This window comes from Sapajus apella, unplaced genomic scaffold (assembly GCF_009761245.1).
Source record: "Sapajus apella isolate SASKATOON/1434 unplaced genomic scaffold, GSC_monkey_1.0 scaffold81, whole genome shotgun sequence".
Classification (NCBI taxonomy): Eukaryota; Metazoa; Chordata; class Mammalia; order Primates; family Cebidae; genus Sapajus; species Sapajus apella.
Genome location: NW_022437021.1, coordinates 9,052,096 through 9,071,563, shown reverse-complemented (window position 1 = coordinate 9,071,563; position 19,468 = coordinate 9,052,096). Strand labels below are relative to the sequence as shown.

Genomic DNA, 19,468 nt, shown 5'->3' with positions numbered 1-19,468 from the left:
TCTTTCATACAGATAGAAGTCTTTGATTAAATAAAAATATAATCTTCTAAGATCAGTTCAGTTTTCTAAATACTGAATTATTTAAAAATATATTATCTCAGAAGTACATTTTCTAAAACATAATTTTTTTCTTAACCAGAACTAATAATTTTAAAGTTCGGCATATAGTGGGCAGTCCTCTTAACTAGCCTTTCCTCTTCCATTTTTCCTTTACTCTGTTGCTGTTACAGTAAATCAGGCCTTATGCTTATGATATGCTTTTTCCCAGTGGAATCACTGATTTTACATATAGCAAGCATTTTACTTAGCTTAAATCATTAGCTTAGAAAATTTACTTATTTACTAATGAGTAAAAGTAAAGCCAAAAACTCATTAAAACCTTACTGTATGAACACACATATAAAAGATCTTTAGATTTTAAAATATATCTCAAACTAGTTAATTTTTTGATGTGGTGTTCTTCGGTACTCCCTAATACAAGGGTGACATTAGAAAGCAAGAAAGAATAGTTTTGAGCTGATTTTAGAATGTATTTTTTAAACAATGATGGGTTGAAGATGAGGAATAAAAAAATGTAGACCTTTTCTTATATAGGAAGTACTAGGAATAATGAGTTATTTCCAGTATCAGAAAACAGAATTTTTTTCTAAATTCATATGTCTCATAGAATGTAATGGTCTGAAACCATTAGAAGCATAGTTCTTCCAGGAGTTAATAATATAATCTGCCAATAGCCAACTTAGCTATTGGACCAGGGACAAAGTCTCAGACATATGTATTTGTCTAAATATATTTATCTTTCTGCAAAACACCTCAGTAAAGATGTAAAAAAATCTTCCATTTATTTTACTAATATTTGTTAGGCTGGAAGTTTTAGTTTTTCTCCTTTTATATAAACATTAAAAACAATTTTAGTAAGTCCAAGGAAACAGAAAATAATGTTTGTAAAAGTACTTGGTAAGCTGTGAACAACAATTCAAAATCGGTGGTAGGATTATGAGCATATTACATTTTTTGCAGAATTTATAAACTCAGAAATACTGAAAAGAGCAAGACCTTTACTAAAATGTTTCATTTTATTTAGTGGGATGGTATAGAGTGGTATTCACTGTCTTATATGTAATGCAAATAGACATAGCAGTGTAATCATCCCTGGTTACTGATATAAATTAGTTTTTACATAGTACTACATTTAAAAAGAAGTAGATTAAATGATTTTACATTCTTTTTAAGAAAAATAACTTAGACACACATTATGATTTTTCTTTTGAAAATATTTTAAAAATTAATGATAACCAAAACAGAAGGCTTTACAGGAATTAGCAAAGATACATTCACATTCCCGTTTTTGTCAAGGAGATAATGAATACTTTCTTTTTCATATACAGCCACATTGGTAGCCCATCTGCTTTATTAGGATTCCACTATTAAGATTAGCATAAATTACTAATGAGTGCACCTCCCAAGTTCTTAATCTAGTCAATAACCTTTGGAATTATAGAAAAACAGAAATTATTTTTATTTATTAGAACTCAAGTCTACTTAGTTTTGAAAATAGATCAGCAATAACTCTGAATTTGCCACCTTTCACATTATATTTATATTGCTTCACTATTAAAGAAAAATGCTGGCACTCTAGGCCCATTGAAAGAGTCACTTTAGGGATTCATTTTAGGAGAGTTGGAAGCAGAATTATTTTTGTTATATTGGCAAGTTTTGGTTTCTTCAGGGTTTCTTTTTTTTTTTTTGTCTCTATTTTGTTCTAAGTATCTTTAAAACTTAAGTGATGGAAATATATTTTGTTTAAATATAAATTAAACAAAATTTAGCTCTTCCTACAATAGTTTGGGCCCTAAATGATTTCTCTCCATCCAATTTCCATTTGTTTTTAACATTTTATATATTCACCCATTTCATTTTTTAGGAGATTTTATGAAGATGGAGCAATTGTCTTGGGTGAAGAAGCAAATATGCTTGCTGGCATGCTGCTGGGACTCAATGCTATTGATTTCAGGTACTTATAACTAAATGCATTTGGTTTTTAAATTCTGCATCTTAATAATTTCTACTTATGATTTTTTTCTTTCAGTTTTCTAAGTAAAGCACACAGCTGGATATTGTTATTTGATTCAAGTTGTTCTCTCTCAAATGACATCAGTTTGTTTTCTAAATGGGTTTCCTCTCAGAGAAGAGACTACCTGAAACTTAATGAATTGATAGGCTTGCTCTGTAGCTTGAATAAAAAGAAAGCTTAAACTATATCTCATTCCTCAACACCTCCCTTCCCCAATGAAAGAAGGCTTTGAATCTTATCTGTTAGTATTTTTCAGCTACTGCTTTAAAAATGAAAAGAAATAGACTAAAAGTAGTTTCAAAGCCAGAAAGATTCTCATTATCTCATGCGTTGAGATAAAAAATATCCTGACAGGCTATCTCGGGTATCTTATGTCTCTTATGTTATGTATCAAGAATATCAAATAATATTCTTAAAATTTGCTTTTATTATCAGCAAGACGAACTGGTTCCACACTCAAATAACAAGTGCTAAAAATGGGCAATATAAGTTATTTTTCGATTTATAGACACATTTTTTCATTTCTTTAATTGATCCCAGATTTTACATTGTATTAAAAGTAAAAGGTTTGTCTATAAAGAAATTCAAACACCAGGAATGAATATTATATTTTTATTGAAATATAACATTAAAAAATTCAGGAATATTAACAAAGTAAGTGTAAGGAAAGTGAAATTCTACTTTTAGGTCTTGATAAATTAATGCTTCTCATTTTCACTGAAGTTATCTTTTTTAGTAAAGCAGTCCCTTTTCTAAACATTTGTCATTTTATAAGTCTAACTGTATTAAGATTTAATAAGCTAGTATTAGGTAAATTAGCTTAATTGTTGAGGATGAACATGATAGATGGAATATGAAGATTGTCTTTTTGATTCCTCTGTGGATGTTAACTTTTTATATCTCGTGTCACTGGCTCTGTCTAAATGTTTTACAGGCTTATTTTTGTTCATTTGTTTGCTGTTTTATCGTTTAAAAAAAAACTGGCCAGATAATGTGGCTCACATCTGTAATCCGAGCACTTTGGGAGGCCAACTCAGGGAGATCACCTGAGGTCAGGAGTTTGAGACCAGCTTGACCAACATGGCAAAACCCTGTCTCTACTAAAAATACAAAAATCAGCTGGGTGTGGTGGCAGGCACCTGTAAACCCGGCTACCTAGGAGGCTGAGGAAGGAGAATCACTGAAACCCGGGAAGCAGAGGCTGCAGTGAGCTGAGATTGTGCCACTGCACACCAGCCTGGGTGACAGAGCAAGACTCTGTCTCAAAAAAAAAAAAAATGGGATGAGAATGTTAACTGTTGGTTTAATGTAACCCATTGACAGTGTATTAATTTGCACAATGCCTTGTCACTGGTATTGAAGGTAGAATATTTTATTCAGGCATTTATTTGTGACAAGTAATAATTAAATTGCTGACAAAAAATTCACTTGCAGTTTGATGAGAGAAATGTCTCTGGCAAGAGATTTTTCATAAAACTTAACTTTGGTTTAAAATTTTATGTATTAATATGAAATATTTATTTTCTGTTGTATTAGTTTCTGCCTAAAGGGAGAGGGACTGGATGGCAGCTTTCCTGCTGTAATAGACTATACGCCATATTTGAAGTATATCCAAAGGTATGTGACATTTTGAGATATGTTTTTAAAAAATTTATTTAAAATTAAATGTCTTGTGCAATGTTTGTTTGATTAAAACTACTTTGTACTGGCTGGGCATGGTGGATCATGCCTGTAATCCCAGCACTTTGGGAGGCCAAGGTGGGCAGATCACAAGGTCAGGAATTCGAGACCAGCCTGGACAACATGGTGAAACCCCGTCTCTACTAACAAAAATACAAAAATTAGCTGGGCAAGGTGGCGTGCACCTGTAATCCCAGATACTCAGGAGGCTGAGGCAGGAGAATTGCTTGAACGCAGGAGACGGAGGTTTCAGTGAGCCAAGATCTTGCCACTGTACTCTACCCTAGGCAACAGAACAAGACACCATCTCAAAAAAAAAAAAAAACTACTTTGTACTAAACATTTCTTTCAGTATCAGAAATCGTTAAAGGGTAGAAACTCCAGTTGCATTTTTGGTATTTATTATTTTAAAAATACACACTTTTTATGTAAATATACACTTTTTAACATAATTGTAATCCTAGCATGAAGCTTTTTAAAGTAACAAAAGCATTTATTCAATAATGCTTTTATTCAAAATAACAAAAGCATTTATATTGCTATAGTCATTATGATAACTTTAATAGCTCTAAAATAGTCTATTGAGATTTCAAAACTGTAATTCAGTGTTTAGATTGTTTTCCATTTTTTCTCTTTAAAAAAGGATAAATAACATACAAATAAATTTTCCTTTTGTTTTCATTATAAATTGTCAGATATTCAGGTAAATTTGTGAAAAATCTGATGACTCTTAAAACATGTCTTTTGAAGAGTCGTAACAATTTATTCTCTTACCAATATTGTGTGAGAATTCTGGATTTCCCACAATCTCATCAGCATTGAATATTAATTAATGACATCTATAGATGTTTCTAAGGTCTGCTTGAAAGATTGATTTCCTGACTAGAATGATATCTTTATACTTCTTTTTTTTCTATAAGTTATTGGGGTACAGGTGGTATTTGATTATATGAGTAAGTTCTTCAAAGGTAACTTGTGAGATTTTGGAGCACCCATCACCTGAGCAGTGTACACTGTACCATATTTATTGACTTTTATCCCTCACCTTCCTCCCACTCTTCCCCCCAGTCCCCAAAGTCCTTTATGTCATTCTTAAGCCTTTGTGTCCTCATAGCTTAGCTCCCACATATCAGTGAAAATATATGGATGTTTGGTTTTCCATTGCTGAGTTACTTCACTTAGAATAATAGTCTCTAGTCTCATCCAGGTCACTGCAAATGCTGTTAATCCATTTCTTTTTATGGCTGTGTAGAATTCCGTTGTGTATATACATACCACAGTTTCTTTATCCACTCAGTTGATGGCCATTTGGGTTGGTTCCACGATTTTGCAGTTATTAATTGTGCTGCTATAAACATGCATGTGCAAGTATCTTTTCCAAATAATAACTTCTTTTCCTCTGGGCACACAACCCAGTAGTGAGATTCCTGGATCAAATGGTAGTTCTACTTTTAATTCTTTAAGGAATCTCCACACTGTTTTCAATAGTGGCTGTACTAGTTTACATACCTACTATCAGTGCAGGAGTGTTCCCTGTTCACTGCATCCATGCCAACATTTACTGTTTTCTGATTTTTTGATTATGGTCATTCTTGCAGGAGTAAGGTGGTATTGCATTGCAGTTTTGATTTACATTTCACTGATCATTAGTGATGTTGAGCATTTTCGTATGTTTGTTGGCCATTTGTACGTCTTCTTTTGAGAATGGTATATGCATGTCCTTAGCCCACTTTTTGATGGGATTGTTTTTTTCTTACTGATTTGTTTGAGTTCTCTGTAGATTCTGGATGTTAGTCCTTTGTCAGATGTATAGATTGTAAAGATGTTCTCCCATTCTGTGGGCTGTTTGCTGACTGTTCCTTTTGCAATGCAAAAGCTCTTTAGTTTAATTAGGTCCCAGCTATTTATCTTTGTTTTGCTTGCATTTGCTTTTGGGTTCTTGGTCATGAAATCCTTGCCTAAGCCAATATCTAGAAGGGTTTTTCCTATGTTATCTTCTAGAAGTTTTATAGTTTCAGGTCTTAGGTTTTAATCCTTAATCCCTCTTGAGTTGATTTTTGTATAAGGTGAGAGATGAGGGTCCAGTTTTGTTCTCCTATATATGGCTAGCCAATTATCCCAGCATCATTTGTTGAAAGGGCATCCTTTCCCCACTTTATGTTTTTGTTTGCTTTGTCGAAGGTCAGTTGGCTTAAGTATTTTGGTTTATTTCTGGGTTCTCTATTCTGTTCCATTGGCCTGTGTGCCTGTTTTTTGTACCAGTACCATACTGTTTTGGTGACTATTGCCATATAGTATAGTTTGAAATCAGGTAGTGTGATGCCTCCAAATACGTTCTTTTTGCTTAGTCTTGCTTTGCTTATGAGGACTCTTTTATGGTTCCACATGAATTTTAGAATGTTTTTCTCCAATTCTGTGAAGAATGATGTTGGTATTTTGATGGGGATTACATTGAATTTGTAAATTGCTTTTGGCAGTATGGTCATTTTCACCATATTGATTCTACTCATCCATGAGCATGGGATGTGTTTCCATTTGTTCATGTCATCTATGATTTCTTTCAGCAGTATTTTGTAGTTTTCCTTGTAGCGGTCTTTCAACTCCTTGGTTGGGTATATTCCTAAGTATTTTATTTTGTTTTGTTTTTCAGCTATTGTAAAAGGGATTGAGTTCTTGATTTGATTCTCTGCTTGTTTGCTATTGGTGTATGGAAGAGCTACTGATTGGTGTACATTAATCTTGTATCTAGAACCTTTGCTGAATTCTTTTATCAATTCTAGGAACTTTCTGGAGAAATCCTTAGGGCTTTCAAGGTAAATGATCATATCGTCAGCAAACAGTGACAGTTTGACTTTCTCTTTACCGATTTGAATGCCCTTTATTTCTTTCTCTAGTCTGATTGCTCTGGCTAGGACTTCCAGTACTATATTGAAGAGGAGTGGTGGGAGTCAGCATCCTGGTCTTGTTACAGTTCTCAGAGGGAATGCTTCTTTTCCCCATTCAGTATTATGTTGGCTGTGGGTTTGTCGTAGATGACTTTTATTACATTAAGGTAGGTCCCTTGTATGCCAATTTTGCTGAGAGTTTTAATCATAAAAGGATATGCTGGATTTTGTCAAATGCTTTTTCAGCATTTATTGAGATGATCACGTGATTTTTGCTTCTAATTCTATTTATGTGGTGTATCACATTTATTGACTCGTGTATGTTAAACCACCCCTGCATCCCTGGTATGAAACCCACTGGATCATGGTGGATTATCTTTTTGATATGTCCTTGGATTTAGTTTGCTAGTATTTTGTTAAGGATTTTTATCAAGGGTATTAGTCTATAGTTTTCTTTTTTGGTTATATCGTTTTTTGGTTTTGGTATTAGGGTGATGCTGGCTTCATATAATGAATTAGGGAAGGTTCCTTCTTTCTCTATCTTGTGGAATCATGTCAAAAGGTTTGGTACCAATTCTTCTTTGAATGTCTGGTAGAATTCTGCTGTGAATCGTCTGGTTCTTAACTTTTTTTTGTTGGTAACGTTTTCGTTACCATTTCAATATCTCTGCTTGTTATTGATCTGTTCAGTGTATCTAATTCTTCCTGATTTCAGCTAGGAGGGGTGTATTTTTTTCAGGAATTCATCCATCTCTTCTAGGTTTTCTAGTTTATATGCATAAAGGTGTTCAGAGTAGCCCTGAATGATCTTTTGTATTTCAGTGGTGTCAGTTGTAATATCTCCTGTTTCGTTTCTTAGTGAGGTTATTTTCTCTCTTCTTTTCTTGGTTAATCTTGCTGATGGTCTATTAATTTTATTTATCTTTTCAAAGAAACAGCTTTTTGTTTCATTTATCTTTTATATATATTTTTTGTTTCAATTTCATTTAGTTCTGCTCTGATCTTGGTTATTTCCTTTCTTCTGCTGGGTTTGGGTTTGGTTTGTTCTTATTGCTCTAGTTTCTTGAGGCATGATCTTAGAATGTCAGTTTGCACTCTTTCAGTCTTTTTGATGTAGGCATTTAGGGCTATGAACTTTCCTCTTAGCACCATCATTGCTGTATCCCACAGGTTTTGATAAGTTGTGTTCATTTCACGGAATTTTTATTGTTGTTCATTTCAAAGAATTTTTAAATTTCCATCTTGATTTTGGTTTTGACCCAGTGCTCATTCAGGAGCAGGTTATTTAATTTCTGTGTATTTGCATGATTTTGAAGGTTCCTTTGGAGTTAATTTCCAGTTTTATTCCACTGTGGTCTGAGATAGTGCTTGATAAAATTTCAACTTTCTTAAATTTATTGAAGCTTGTTTTGTGGCCTATCACATGGTCTATCTGAGAAGGTTTCATGTGCTGTGGGATAGAATGTGTATCCTGCTGTTGTTGGATGAACTGTTCTGTATGTATTATTTAAGTCCATTTGTCCCAGGGTATAGTTTGAATCCATTGTTTCTTTGTTGAGTTTCTGTCTTGATGACCTGTCTAGTGTTGTCAGTGGAGTATTGAAGTCCCCCACTATTATTGTGTTGCTGTATATCTCATTTCTTATGTCTATTAGTAATTGTTTTATAAATTTATGGGCTCCTGTGTTTGGTGCATATTCATTTAGGATTGATATTTTCCTGTTGGACAAGGCCTTTTACCCTTGTATAATGTCCCTCTTTGCGTCTTTTAACTGCTGTTAAAGTTTGTTTTATCTGATATAAGAATAGCTCCTCCTCCTCACTTTTGGTGTCCATGTGCATGAAATGCCTTTTCCACCCCTTTACTTTAAGTTTATATGAGTCTTTATGTATTAGATGAGTCTCCTGAAGGCAGCAAATTGTTGGTTGGTGAGTTCCTATACATTGTGCAGTTTTGTATCATTTAAGTGGAGCTTTTTACACCATTTACATTCAACGTTAGTATTGAAATGTGAGGTACCATGCATTCATGGCACTCTTGTTGCCTGTGTGCTTTGTTTTTTTTTTTCTTTTTAAATTGTATATTTGTTTTATAGGTCCTGTGTGATTTATGCTTTAAAGAGGTTCTGTTTTGATGCATTTCCAGGATTTGTTTCAAGATTTAAAGTTCCTTTTAGCAGTATTTATAGTGATGACCTGGTAATGGTGAACTTTTTGTTCTCAAAAGGGCTTTGTGCAGTACTGATACTGAACTTTCCACCCCCAAATAACAGAGTATATATTCATCTCATCACCACTTGGCACATACTCTGAAGTTGACCACATAATTGGACATAAAACAATCCTCAACAAACGCAAAAGAACCAAAATCATACCAAACACACTCTTGGACCATAACACAATTAAAATGGAAGTCAAGACTCCAAAAATCACTCAGAACAATGCAATTACATAGGAATTAAACAACAGCTCCTGAATGACTTTTGGGTAAATAATGAAATTAAGGCAGAAATTATGAAGTTCTTTGAAACCAATAAGAACAAAGATACAACTTACCATAATCTGTGAGACAGAGCTAATGCACCATTAAGAGGGAAATTCATACCACTAAATGTCCACATGAAAATGTAGGAAAGATCTCAAATTAACAACCTAACATCACAACTGAAAGAATTAGAGAAGCTAGAACAAATGAACCCCAAAGCTAGCAGAAGACAATAACTAAAATCAGAGCTAAACTGAAGGAAATCAAGACACAAAAAATCATTCAAAACATAAATACAGGAATTGGTTTTTTGAAAAAATAAGATAGGTCCCAAGCTAGACAAATAAAGAAGAAAAGAGAGAAGATCCGAATAAACACAATTAGAAATGACAAGGGATGTTACCACAGACCCCACAGAAACAAAAATTACTATGAACACCTCTATGCAGACAAACTAGAAAACCTACAGGAGATAGATAAACTCTTTGACACATACACCCTCCCAAGTCTGAACCAGGAAGAAATTGATTACCTGAACAGACAGTAACAAGCTCTGAAATAGAATCAGTAATAAACAGCCAACCAACCAACCAAAAAAAAAAAAGCCCAGAACCTGATGGATTCACAGCCAATTATACCACATGTACAAGGAAGAGCTGATACTATTTCTAATGAAACTATTCCAAAATATCGAGGAGGAAGGACTCCTCCCCAACTTATTCTAAGAGGCCAGCATCATCCTAATACCAAAACCTGGCAGAGATACAACAAAAAAAGAAAATTTTAGGCCAGTATCCTTGATGAACATTGATATAAAAATCCTTGCCAAAATACTGGCAGACTGAATCCAGCAGCAGATCAAAAAGCTAATCCACCATAATTAAGTAGACTTTATCCCAGGGATATAAGGTTGGTTCATCATACACAATCTATAAATGTGATTCATCAAATAAACATAACTAATGACAGAAACCAATGATGATCTGAAAAGGCACAGAAAAGGCTTTTAATAATATTCAGCACCTCTTCACATTAAAAGCTCTCAATAAACTACATATTGAAAGGACATTCTTCAAAATAATAAGAGCTATCTATGACAGACTTACAGCCAACATTATTCTGAAAGGATAAAATCTAGAAGCATTCCCCTTGAAAACTGGCATAAGACAAAGTTGCCCTCTCGCACCACTTCTATTCAAAATAGCATTGGAAGTCCTAGCTAGAGCAGTCAGGCAAGAGAAAGGCATCTAAATAGGAAGATACTATAATGGAGGTAATTTATATGAAGAGTAAAAAAATTAAAAAATATTGTCCTATAAGAATGGAATCGGAGGAGGATAGAGTGAGATAGGAGACTTATTTTTCATGTTAAGACTTATGGTACATTTTTGGGGGAGTGGGGCAGGAGAGGATTATAACTTGTAGAGATTTGGTTATATACATATTAACACCTGAGATATATTTCTTTTTTAATGTAAATTTTGGTAATTGTTAAGTTTCACCAAATTAAATATTAAGTTCTTGATTTTACCATATCCTTTTTTTTTCTTTTTTGAGACGGAGACTCACTCTGTCACCAGGCTGCAGTGCAGTGATGTAGTGGCACAGTCTTGGCTCACTGCAACCTCCGCCTCCCAGGTTCAAGCAATTCTCCTGCCTCAGCCTCCCAAGTAGCTGGGACTACCAGCACATGCCACCATGCCCAGCTGATTTTTATATTTTCAGTAGAGACGGGGTTTCACCATGTTGACCAGATGGTCTCAATCTCCTGGCCTCAGTTGATCCACCCACCTTGACCTTCCAAAGTGCTGGGATTACAGGCATGAGCCACTGCACCCAGCCTAGGATATCCTTTTATTTAGGACATTGTTTTTAGGGACTTATGTAGGACAAATGAGTTAATCTTTCCTTTTTTAATTTATAGAAAGTTCTGTTAAGATACTTTTATTTATATAAATTTAATATTATAAGTTTAGGGCATTGTTTTTAGGGAATCATATAGGACAATTGCTTTAATTTTTTTTTTTAATTCATAAAAACTCCTGTTAAGATTTTTTATTTATATAAATTTAATATTTGTAAAAAAGCCCAAAAAAGTTGGAATATAATTGAGTTTTTATTAATCTAAGTGAATAATAATCTATAAAGCTTATGTCAGGTTTGTTTTGCCTTACTAATATTTTTCATGTCCAATATAGCAAAATACTCCTTTATAATTTCAACGACAAAAGGTGCCTAAATTTGTTTAGATTGCTGTAGGCCTTTGGACTATACTTAAACCAGTTGGTAGGTTATGGCTTATTTTACTTACCTTTACTCCCTTAAAACATTTTTAAAAATTTATATTAAAAAAGTAGCAATTTGAATAAGTGAGAAGTATAATAGTTATTCTCTAAATACCATATTCCACAAATTTTAAGATATACTTCCTTGTTTTACATTTCATTATTTCTCACAAATGGTGTTGTGCCATAGTTTGTCAGCATTGTTTTTCCTTTCCTGGTGTATAAAGTAATTGTGTTACTTGATTTTGATTTTGTCCTGGAATAGATGAAATATGTTATATATATTGTTTGGGATATGCACTGTTTGAAGAAATCATAATAGTTAGGTAATACTCTCTCCCTCCTCCTGGTCTCACCTCCAATCCCCAGACCATGACATTGAGCGTTGTCAAAAATTCTAACTGTATGTCCTCTGTGGACCTTTTAAACATATTATTATTGTGTAGTAAAACTCACAAAGAAAAATAGATAAAACATAAATGTATAGCATAAAAAATTATGAAGTGTATAATGAGCGATCACCACTCTAAGTATAAAGAAAATATTGTCAGCATTGTGAAAGCCTGCTTTTATCACTTCAAAATTGCAACCCCTAACCAGCTCCTGAGACATAGTTACTGTAATCATACATTTTTTGTAATGACTTCATTGCTTTTCTTTTGTATTTTACTCTAAGAATGTACCTTACCGCCTACATACTATAGATTAGTTATGCTTGATTTTCACTTTCTATAAATGGAATAACGGATCTACTAAAAACCTTTTAGAACTGATAAACAAGTTCAGTAAAGTTGTATGATACGAAGTCAACATACAAAAATCAGTAGCATTTCTATATGCCAACAGTGAACAATTTGAAAAAGAAGCAAAGCAATTCCACTTACAAGAGCCACAAGCAAAATTAAATACCTAAGAATTAACCAAAGAAGTAGAAGATCTCTACAATGAAAATTATAAAATATGAAAGAAATTGGAGAGAACACCAAAAAAACTGGAAGGATATTCCACTTTCATTAACTGGAAGATTCAGTGTCCATACCATGCAAAGCAATCTATAGACCCAATGTATTTGCTGTCAAAATACCAATGACATTCTTCAGAGAAATAGAAAAAATTATTCCAAAATTTATATGGAACTACAAAAGACCCAGAGTAGCCAAAGCTATCATGAACAAAAATAAACAAACTGGAAGAATCAAATTATCCAGCTAATACTACAGAGCTATAGTAACCAAAGCAGCATGGTACCAACATCACCTAATACTACAGAGCTATAGTAACCAACGCAGCATGGTACCAGCATAAAAATAGACATACAGACCAATGGAACAGAATAGAAATCCAGAAATAAATCCATGCATCTACAGTAAACTGATTTTCTAGAAAGGTCAAGAATCTGCCTTGGGGAAAGGACAATCTTAAATAAATGGTGCTGGGAAAACTGGATATTCATATGCAAAAGAATGAAAGTAGGCCCCAATCTCTTGCCATATAGAAAACTCAAATCAAAATGCATTAAAGACTTAAATCTAAGACCTGAGGCCAGGTGCAGTGGCTCATGCCTTTAATCTCAGCACTTTGGAAGCCAAAACAGGAGAATCTTTTGAAGTCAGGAGTTTGAGACCCGTATAGGCAACACAGTGAGACGCTGTCCCTGCAAAAATCTTTCAAAAACAGCTGGGCATGGTGTTGCACACTTGTAATCCCAGCTACTTGAAAGGCCAAGGTGGGAGAATCACTTGAGCCTAGGAGTTCAAGGCCACATTGAGTCCTGATTGTGCCACTGTACTCCAGCCTGAGCAACAAAGCAAAACCTAGTCTCAAAAGAAAAGGCCTGAAACTGAAACTACTACAAAAAAAAAAAAAAAAAAAAAAAAAAAAAAAAAAAAAAAAAAAAAAACACTGGGAAAAATGCAGGTCATTGATTGGCCCAGGCAAAGATTTCCTTAGTAATACCTCAAAAGCACAGCAACGAAAGCAAAAATGGACGAATGAGATTACTTCAAGTTAAAGGGTTTCTGCACAGCAAAGGAAGTAATAAAGAAAGTGAAGAGACAACACACAGAGTGGGAGAATATATTTGCAAGCTACCCATCTGACAAGGGATTAATAACCAGAATATATATGGAGCTCAAACAACTCAATAAGACACAAAGTCAGATAATCCAGTTAAAAGGTGTGCAAAAGATCTGAATATCTGAATGGACATTTCTCAAAAGGAGACATACAAATGTCCAACAGGTATGTGAAAAAGTCCACAACATCATTAACCAACAGAGAAGTGAAAATCAAAACTACGATGAGATATCATCTCACTCTAGTTGAAATGTCTTTTATTCAAAAGACAGGCAATAATGAATGCTGGCAAGGATATGGAGAAAGGGGAACCCTTCTACACTGCTAGTGGGAATGTAAATTAGTACAACCACTACGGAGAACAGTATGAACGTTTCTCAAAACACTTAGAAAAGAACTACCATATGATCCATCAGCCTCACTGCTCAATATATATCTAAAAGAAAGGAAATCAGTAAATATATAAAAGAGATATCTGCACTCCCAAGTTTATTTCAGCACTATTCACAATAGCTAAGATGTGGGATCATACTAAGTATCCATGAACGGATGAATGGCTAAAGAAAATGTGGTATATACAAAGGATTACAAATCATTCTATTATGAAGACACATGCACATGTATGTTCATTGCAGCACTGTTTACAATAGCAAAGACTTGGAACCAACCCAAATGCCCATCAAGAATAGACTGGATAAAGAAAATGTGGCATATATACATCATGAAATACTATGAAGCCATAAAAGAGGATTAAGTTTATGTCCTTTGCAGGGACATGGATGAATCTGGAAACTATCATTCTCAGCAAACTGACACAAGAACAGAAAACCAGATACCACATGTTCTCACTCATAAGTGGGTGTTGAACAATGAGAACACATGGACACAGGGAGAGAAACATCACACACTAGGGTCTGTTGGGGGATGGGGTCTAGGGGAGGGATAGCAGGGGGTAGGGAGATTGGGGAAGGATAACATTAGAAGAAATACCTAATGTAGGTGACAGGGGAATGGAGGCAGCAGACCACCATGGCATGTGTATACCTATGTAACAATCCTGAAAGATCTGCACATGTACCCCAGAACTTAAAGTATAATTAAAAAAGAAAAAAGAAAATGTGGTATATATACACAATGGAATATTATTCAGCCATAAAAAAGAATGAAATCCTATCATCTGCCACAACATGGATGGCCCTAGAGGACATTATGTTATGTGAAATAAGCCAGACATAGACAAATTTCCCATATTCTCGCTCTTATGAGGGAGCAATTAAAATAGTTAAACTCATGAAGATAGAGAATAGAATGATGGTTAGCACAGCCTGGAAAGGGTAGCAGGGAAGGGGAGAAAAGTCGGGATGGTTAATGGTTATAAAAACAAAATTAGAATGAATAAGAGCTAGTATTTTATAGACCAACAGGATGACTGTAGTCAATAGTAATTTATTGTATATTTTTAAATAACCAAAAGGGTGGAACTGGGATATTCCTAACATAAGAAATGATACATGTGGTTGGGGATGGAGGCTCATGCCTGTAATCCCAGCACTCTGGGAGGCTGAGGCAGGGGAATCACTTGAGGCCAGGAGTTCAACACCAGCTTGAGTAGCATAATGAGACTCTGTCACTACAAAAAATTGAAAAATTAGCCAATTGTTGTGGTGCTTGCCTGTAGTTCTAGCCACTTGGGAGGCTGAGAGGAGGGAGTTGCTTAAGCTCAGGAGTTTGAGGCTACAGTGAGCTGTGGTCATGCCATTTCTTTCCAATCTGGGCAACAGAGTGAGATTATATATATATTATATATTATAATATATATATTAAATATATATTAATATATATAATCTCATTAAAATAATTAATATATATAATATATATTATATATAATATATAATATATATAAAATCATTGAGGTGATAGATACCCTCAATTACCTTTCATGATTATTGCATATTAAAGTCTTGAATCAAACATCATATGTACCCCATAAATATATACCCCACCTGTTATGTACCCATAACCATTAAAAATTTTAAAAATAATTATTTAAAAGTTAGACTCTCCCTGAATTTTTTTTACATCAAAGCTCTAAAATAAACTATAAATAAATAATTTGGTTTTAAATATATTTCATTTGTGCAGTTTGTACTTGGGTTTTGTTCTGTGATACAGGTTTGTTTTTTTCTTAATGGGAGATTTTAGCCTATTCATACTTACTGATTCATAACATCAATTACCATTAGTATAACTAAAATGCCCACACATACCTATTTCTTTAGTTGGTGTTATCTAATACAGTAGCCACTAGCCACATGTGGCATTCGGTACTTCAGATGTAACTAGTGTGACTGAGGAATTTTTCATTTAAATTTAATTTTAATTAATTTAAACTTATAGATGCTACATTGTTAAGGGAAATTGAAGAAGATGTAAGTAAATAAAAAAATACCCTTATTAATGAATTGAAATACTTCATATTCTTAAGATGGCAATACTTCTGAATTGATCTGCAAATTCAATTCAGTTGCTGTCAATATTCCAACATCCTTTTTTGTTTGTAGAGATGGACAAGCTAATCCCAAAGTTTGTGTGGAATTGCAAAGGGACCCTAAAGAGCCAAAACAATCTTGAAAAACAAATACAACATCAGAGGACTCATACATCCTAATTTCAGAATTTGCTACAAAGTCCCAGTAATAAAAAAAGAATATGCTGCTACCACAAGCATAGGCATATAAATCAACAGAATTAAGTTAAAATTCTGAAAATAAACCCATATGTTTATGGTCAGTGGAGTTTTGAAAAGGGTACAAAACCATTCAATGGAGAAGGAATAGTGTTTTCACCAAATGATGGTGGGACAACTGAATATGCATGTGCAAATGAATGAATTTGGACCGTAAACTCATATGAAATGCAAAAATTAATTCCAAAGTGGATCTAAGACCCAAATGTAAGAGCTAATACTATAAAATCTTATAAGAAAAGATAGGTGTAAATTTTTCATAATCCTAAATTAGACAATTGTTTTTTAATATGACACCAAAAATGTAAATAAGAAAAAAATAGATAAGCTGGACTTTGTCAAAATTAAAAACTTGCATTACCAAAGGATACAATAAAAAAAATGAAAGAGTGATCCAGAGACTTTAGAGAGAATTTTTGCAAATCATATACAAAATCAGGGTCTCGTATTTAGATTATATGAAGAACTGGTGCAACTTAGCAACACAAATATAAACAACTCAATTTTAAAATGGGCAAAGGACTTGAATAAACATTTCTCCAAAGAAGGTATGCAGGGCCAAGAACTACTTGAAATGATACTCAACATCATTAGTCATTAGGGAAATGCAAATTTAAACCACAGTAAGACATCACTTTTTACCCACAGGGGTAGCTATATCCAAAATCAACAAAATGTAATAAGTATTGGTGAGGATATGGAGAAGCTGCATTTCTGGTGGAAATGTAAAATGATGCAGTTACTGTAGAAATAAATTTGATAATTTCTCAAAATTAAATACAGAATTATTATGTGATTCAGAAATTCTACTCCTAGATATCAATTCTCTTTCCACCCAAGAGAAATGAAAACATATGATCAAACAAAAACTTCTGCATAAATGTTCATTATTCTTAATAGCCCAAAATGGACACAACAGAAGTGTTCATCAGTTAGTGAATACACAAAAAATGTGGTGTATCCATGCAATGGAGTACTACTCAGCCTTAAAATGGAGTGAAGCATTGATACCAACTACAACATGGCTAAACCTTGAAAACATGTGAAAAACGCCAAACACAAAAGCCACATATTTTATGATTCATTTTCCCAAAAGTACACTTTATGTTTTTTGTCTCTTGTTCTCTTTGTGGTTTTTATATGATCCCCTGGGGGAAAAGGGGAGCATGACAATTGATCACTATCAGAAGACCAGAATTTCTCCCACTATTCTTTGTTAACAGGATATATTTCCAGTTCTTTATATATAAACAATTTATGAAACAGACATAAAGGTGTATATAAGTATACAAATGAATAAATAAGATAATTCTGGGCATTCTTGTTTTGGGGCTTGACTTTATAAGATATTTTTGATGTTTTACCATTGAATATTATATTTGCTCTGGGTTTTTGGTTATGAATACTCTATTTGGTTAAGAATGTTTTCTTCTATTCTTAATGTGCTATGGGGTACTTTTTTAAATTGGCTTCTTATTTGTTTTTAAAAAATGAATGAGTCTTGCAAATGTATCACGTTTTTCCTGCGTGTATTAAAATTATTCATATAGTTTTTCTCCTTTAATGCGTTCATGTGGTAAATTACGTTAATAGAAATGTTTAAATGTCCTTTACATTTCCTTGTCTTTCTGAAATAAACTCATCATGAACAATAGTGTATTCTAATCCCTTGTATTCAATTTTAAATATTTTGTTAGAATTTTTACGTCTATGTGTGTATGAATTTATACATGAAATAGACTTTATTTTCCCTTCTCATACTGCCTGCTTGAAAAACCAATGGTGTATTGGTGACATCATCCTCTCCCTAAGAATTTGAGAAGAATATTTTCCTTGTAAACTGTAAGTCCATTTTGTATGATATTAAGATTCCCACCAATTTTCTTTTGGTTAATATTTTTCTAGTATATTCTTATCTTTTTAAAACCATATTTCATCTAATCTATCATGCTTTCCATTGTAAATACATCTCAGTTGAGAGGGCATTATTATGTAAGAAAATGGCATGACAGCAATAGTGAGATGTCATCGATTATAAGCTGTGTACTCTGATTTCAGATATGTTAATATATTTAAAAATATACACCAAGAATTTATGAAATACATTGTTTTCAACCTTACGTCTTTAAGTATGTGTTTAAAAATGATACTTAATACTTACCTGGAATTTAAAATATCTACTCTGGCAGGCTTCGTCTTTTAACTGAAGTAGTAGGATATTTTCTGATACATTTGGAATGATATTAACTATTGAATTTTTTGCCTTCTACTCATTCTATGATTTTGTATTTCTTTTTGTATCCTTTCTTCGTTCTTGCCTTTTACAAATTCCTCTTTTCTCTCATTTTATTCCCCTACTAGTTTGAAAGTTGTACACATGACTTTTCTTTTATGCTACCCATTAATTTTAATATGCAGATTTAAAATTTAGAGGATCCAAGATGGCCGCTTAGGAACAGCTCAGGATTGCAGCTCCCAGCAAAAGCGCAGAGGATGCCGCATTTTTATTGCCCACAGACTAGGAAATTCCCAGGTGGAGGAGCTCCACAGGTCACCAGCGTGGCTGTTTCGGCGCGGCTATGCCGGCCAGTGCCGCTGCTTTGCCCCGCGGCTGCTTTGTCGGTGCCCCGGAGCAGCAGTTCTCCGTACAAAATACACCGGTCCGGGTGCCCTTTTGGCTGGAGACTGGAGCCACGGGAAGTCACCCATCCGTCTGTTTAAAAAGGGGACTGAGCAGAGAACCAGGACAGTAGATTCCAGGGGAAAAAAAAAAAAAAAAAAGTGCCACAAACCTCAGTGCCGTTGCTTAAGCCAGCGCAGTGAGTGGCCGCAGGGGAAAACAAACAGACCCAAGCGCCTCTTCAACAGGTGACTGGAACACCAACTTAAAAAAGGCTCTGAGGCAGGGAGCCAGGCGATCAGGCTCGGCTGGTCCCACCCCCACAAAAGAACAGCAATCAGAAACTCTGGATTGAGAGTTTCACAGCAAGCGCAGCTGAACCCGGGATGGTCCAGCCCTGTGGGGGAGGGGCGTCTGCCATTACCGAGGCAGCCCGCCACGACGGAGGTAGTCGGCCAATGCTGAGGCAGCCCACTGTTGCCAAGTCAACCTGCCATTGCTGAGGCAGCCCGCCATTGCCAAGGCAACCTGCCACAGCAGAGAGACTCCGCCTCAACAGAGGCGGGCCACCATTGCCAAAGCAGTTCTAACTACACCCATATAAACAGGATTGCAGG

At 34.4% G+C, this 19,468-nt stretch overlaps 1 protein-coding gene across 6 annotated transcripts in view; it reads left to right on the top strand.

The window, feature by feature from the left end:
* Positions 1-19,468, top strand: part of RUNDC3B (RUN domain containing 3B) — a 174,835-nt gene that overhangs the window by 79,045 nt on the left and 76,322 nt on the right. For all 6 annotated transcript variants that reach the window (XM_032253023.1, XM_032253021.1, XM_032253020.1 and 3 more), the window contains 2 exons: positions 1,925-2,014; positions 3,611-3,691. In XM_032253023.1, coding sequence (XP_032108914.1) covers positions 1,925-2,014; positions 3,611-3,691 — 171 coding nt within the window. The remainder of the gene's footprint in view (positions 1-1,924; positions 2,015-3,610; positions 3,692-19,468) is intronic.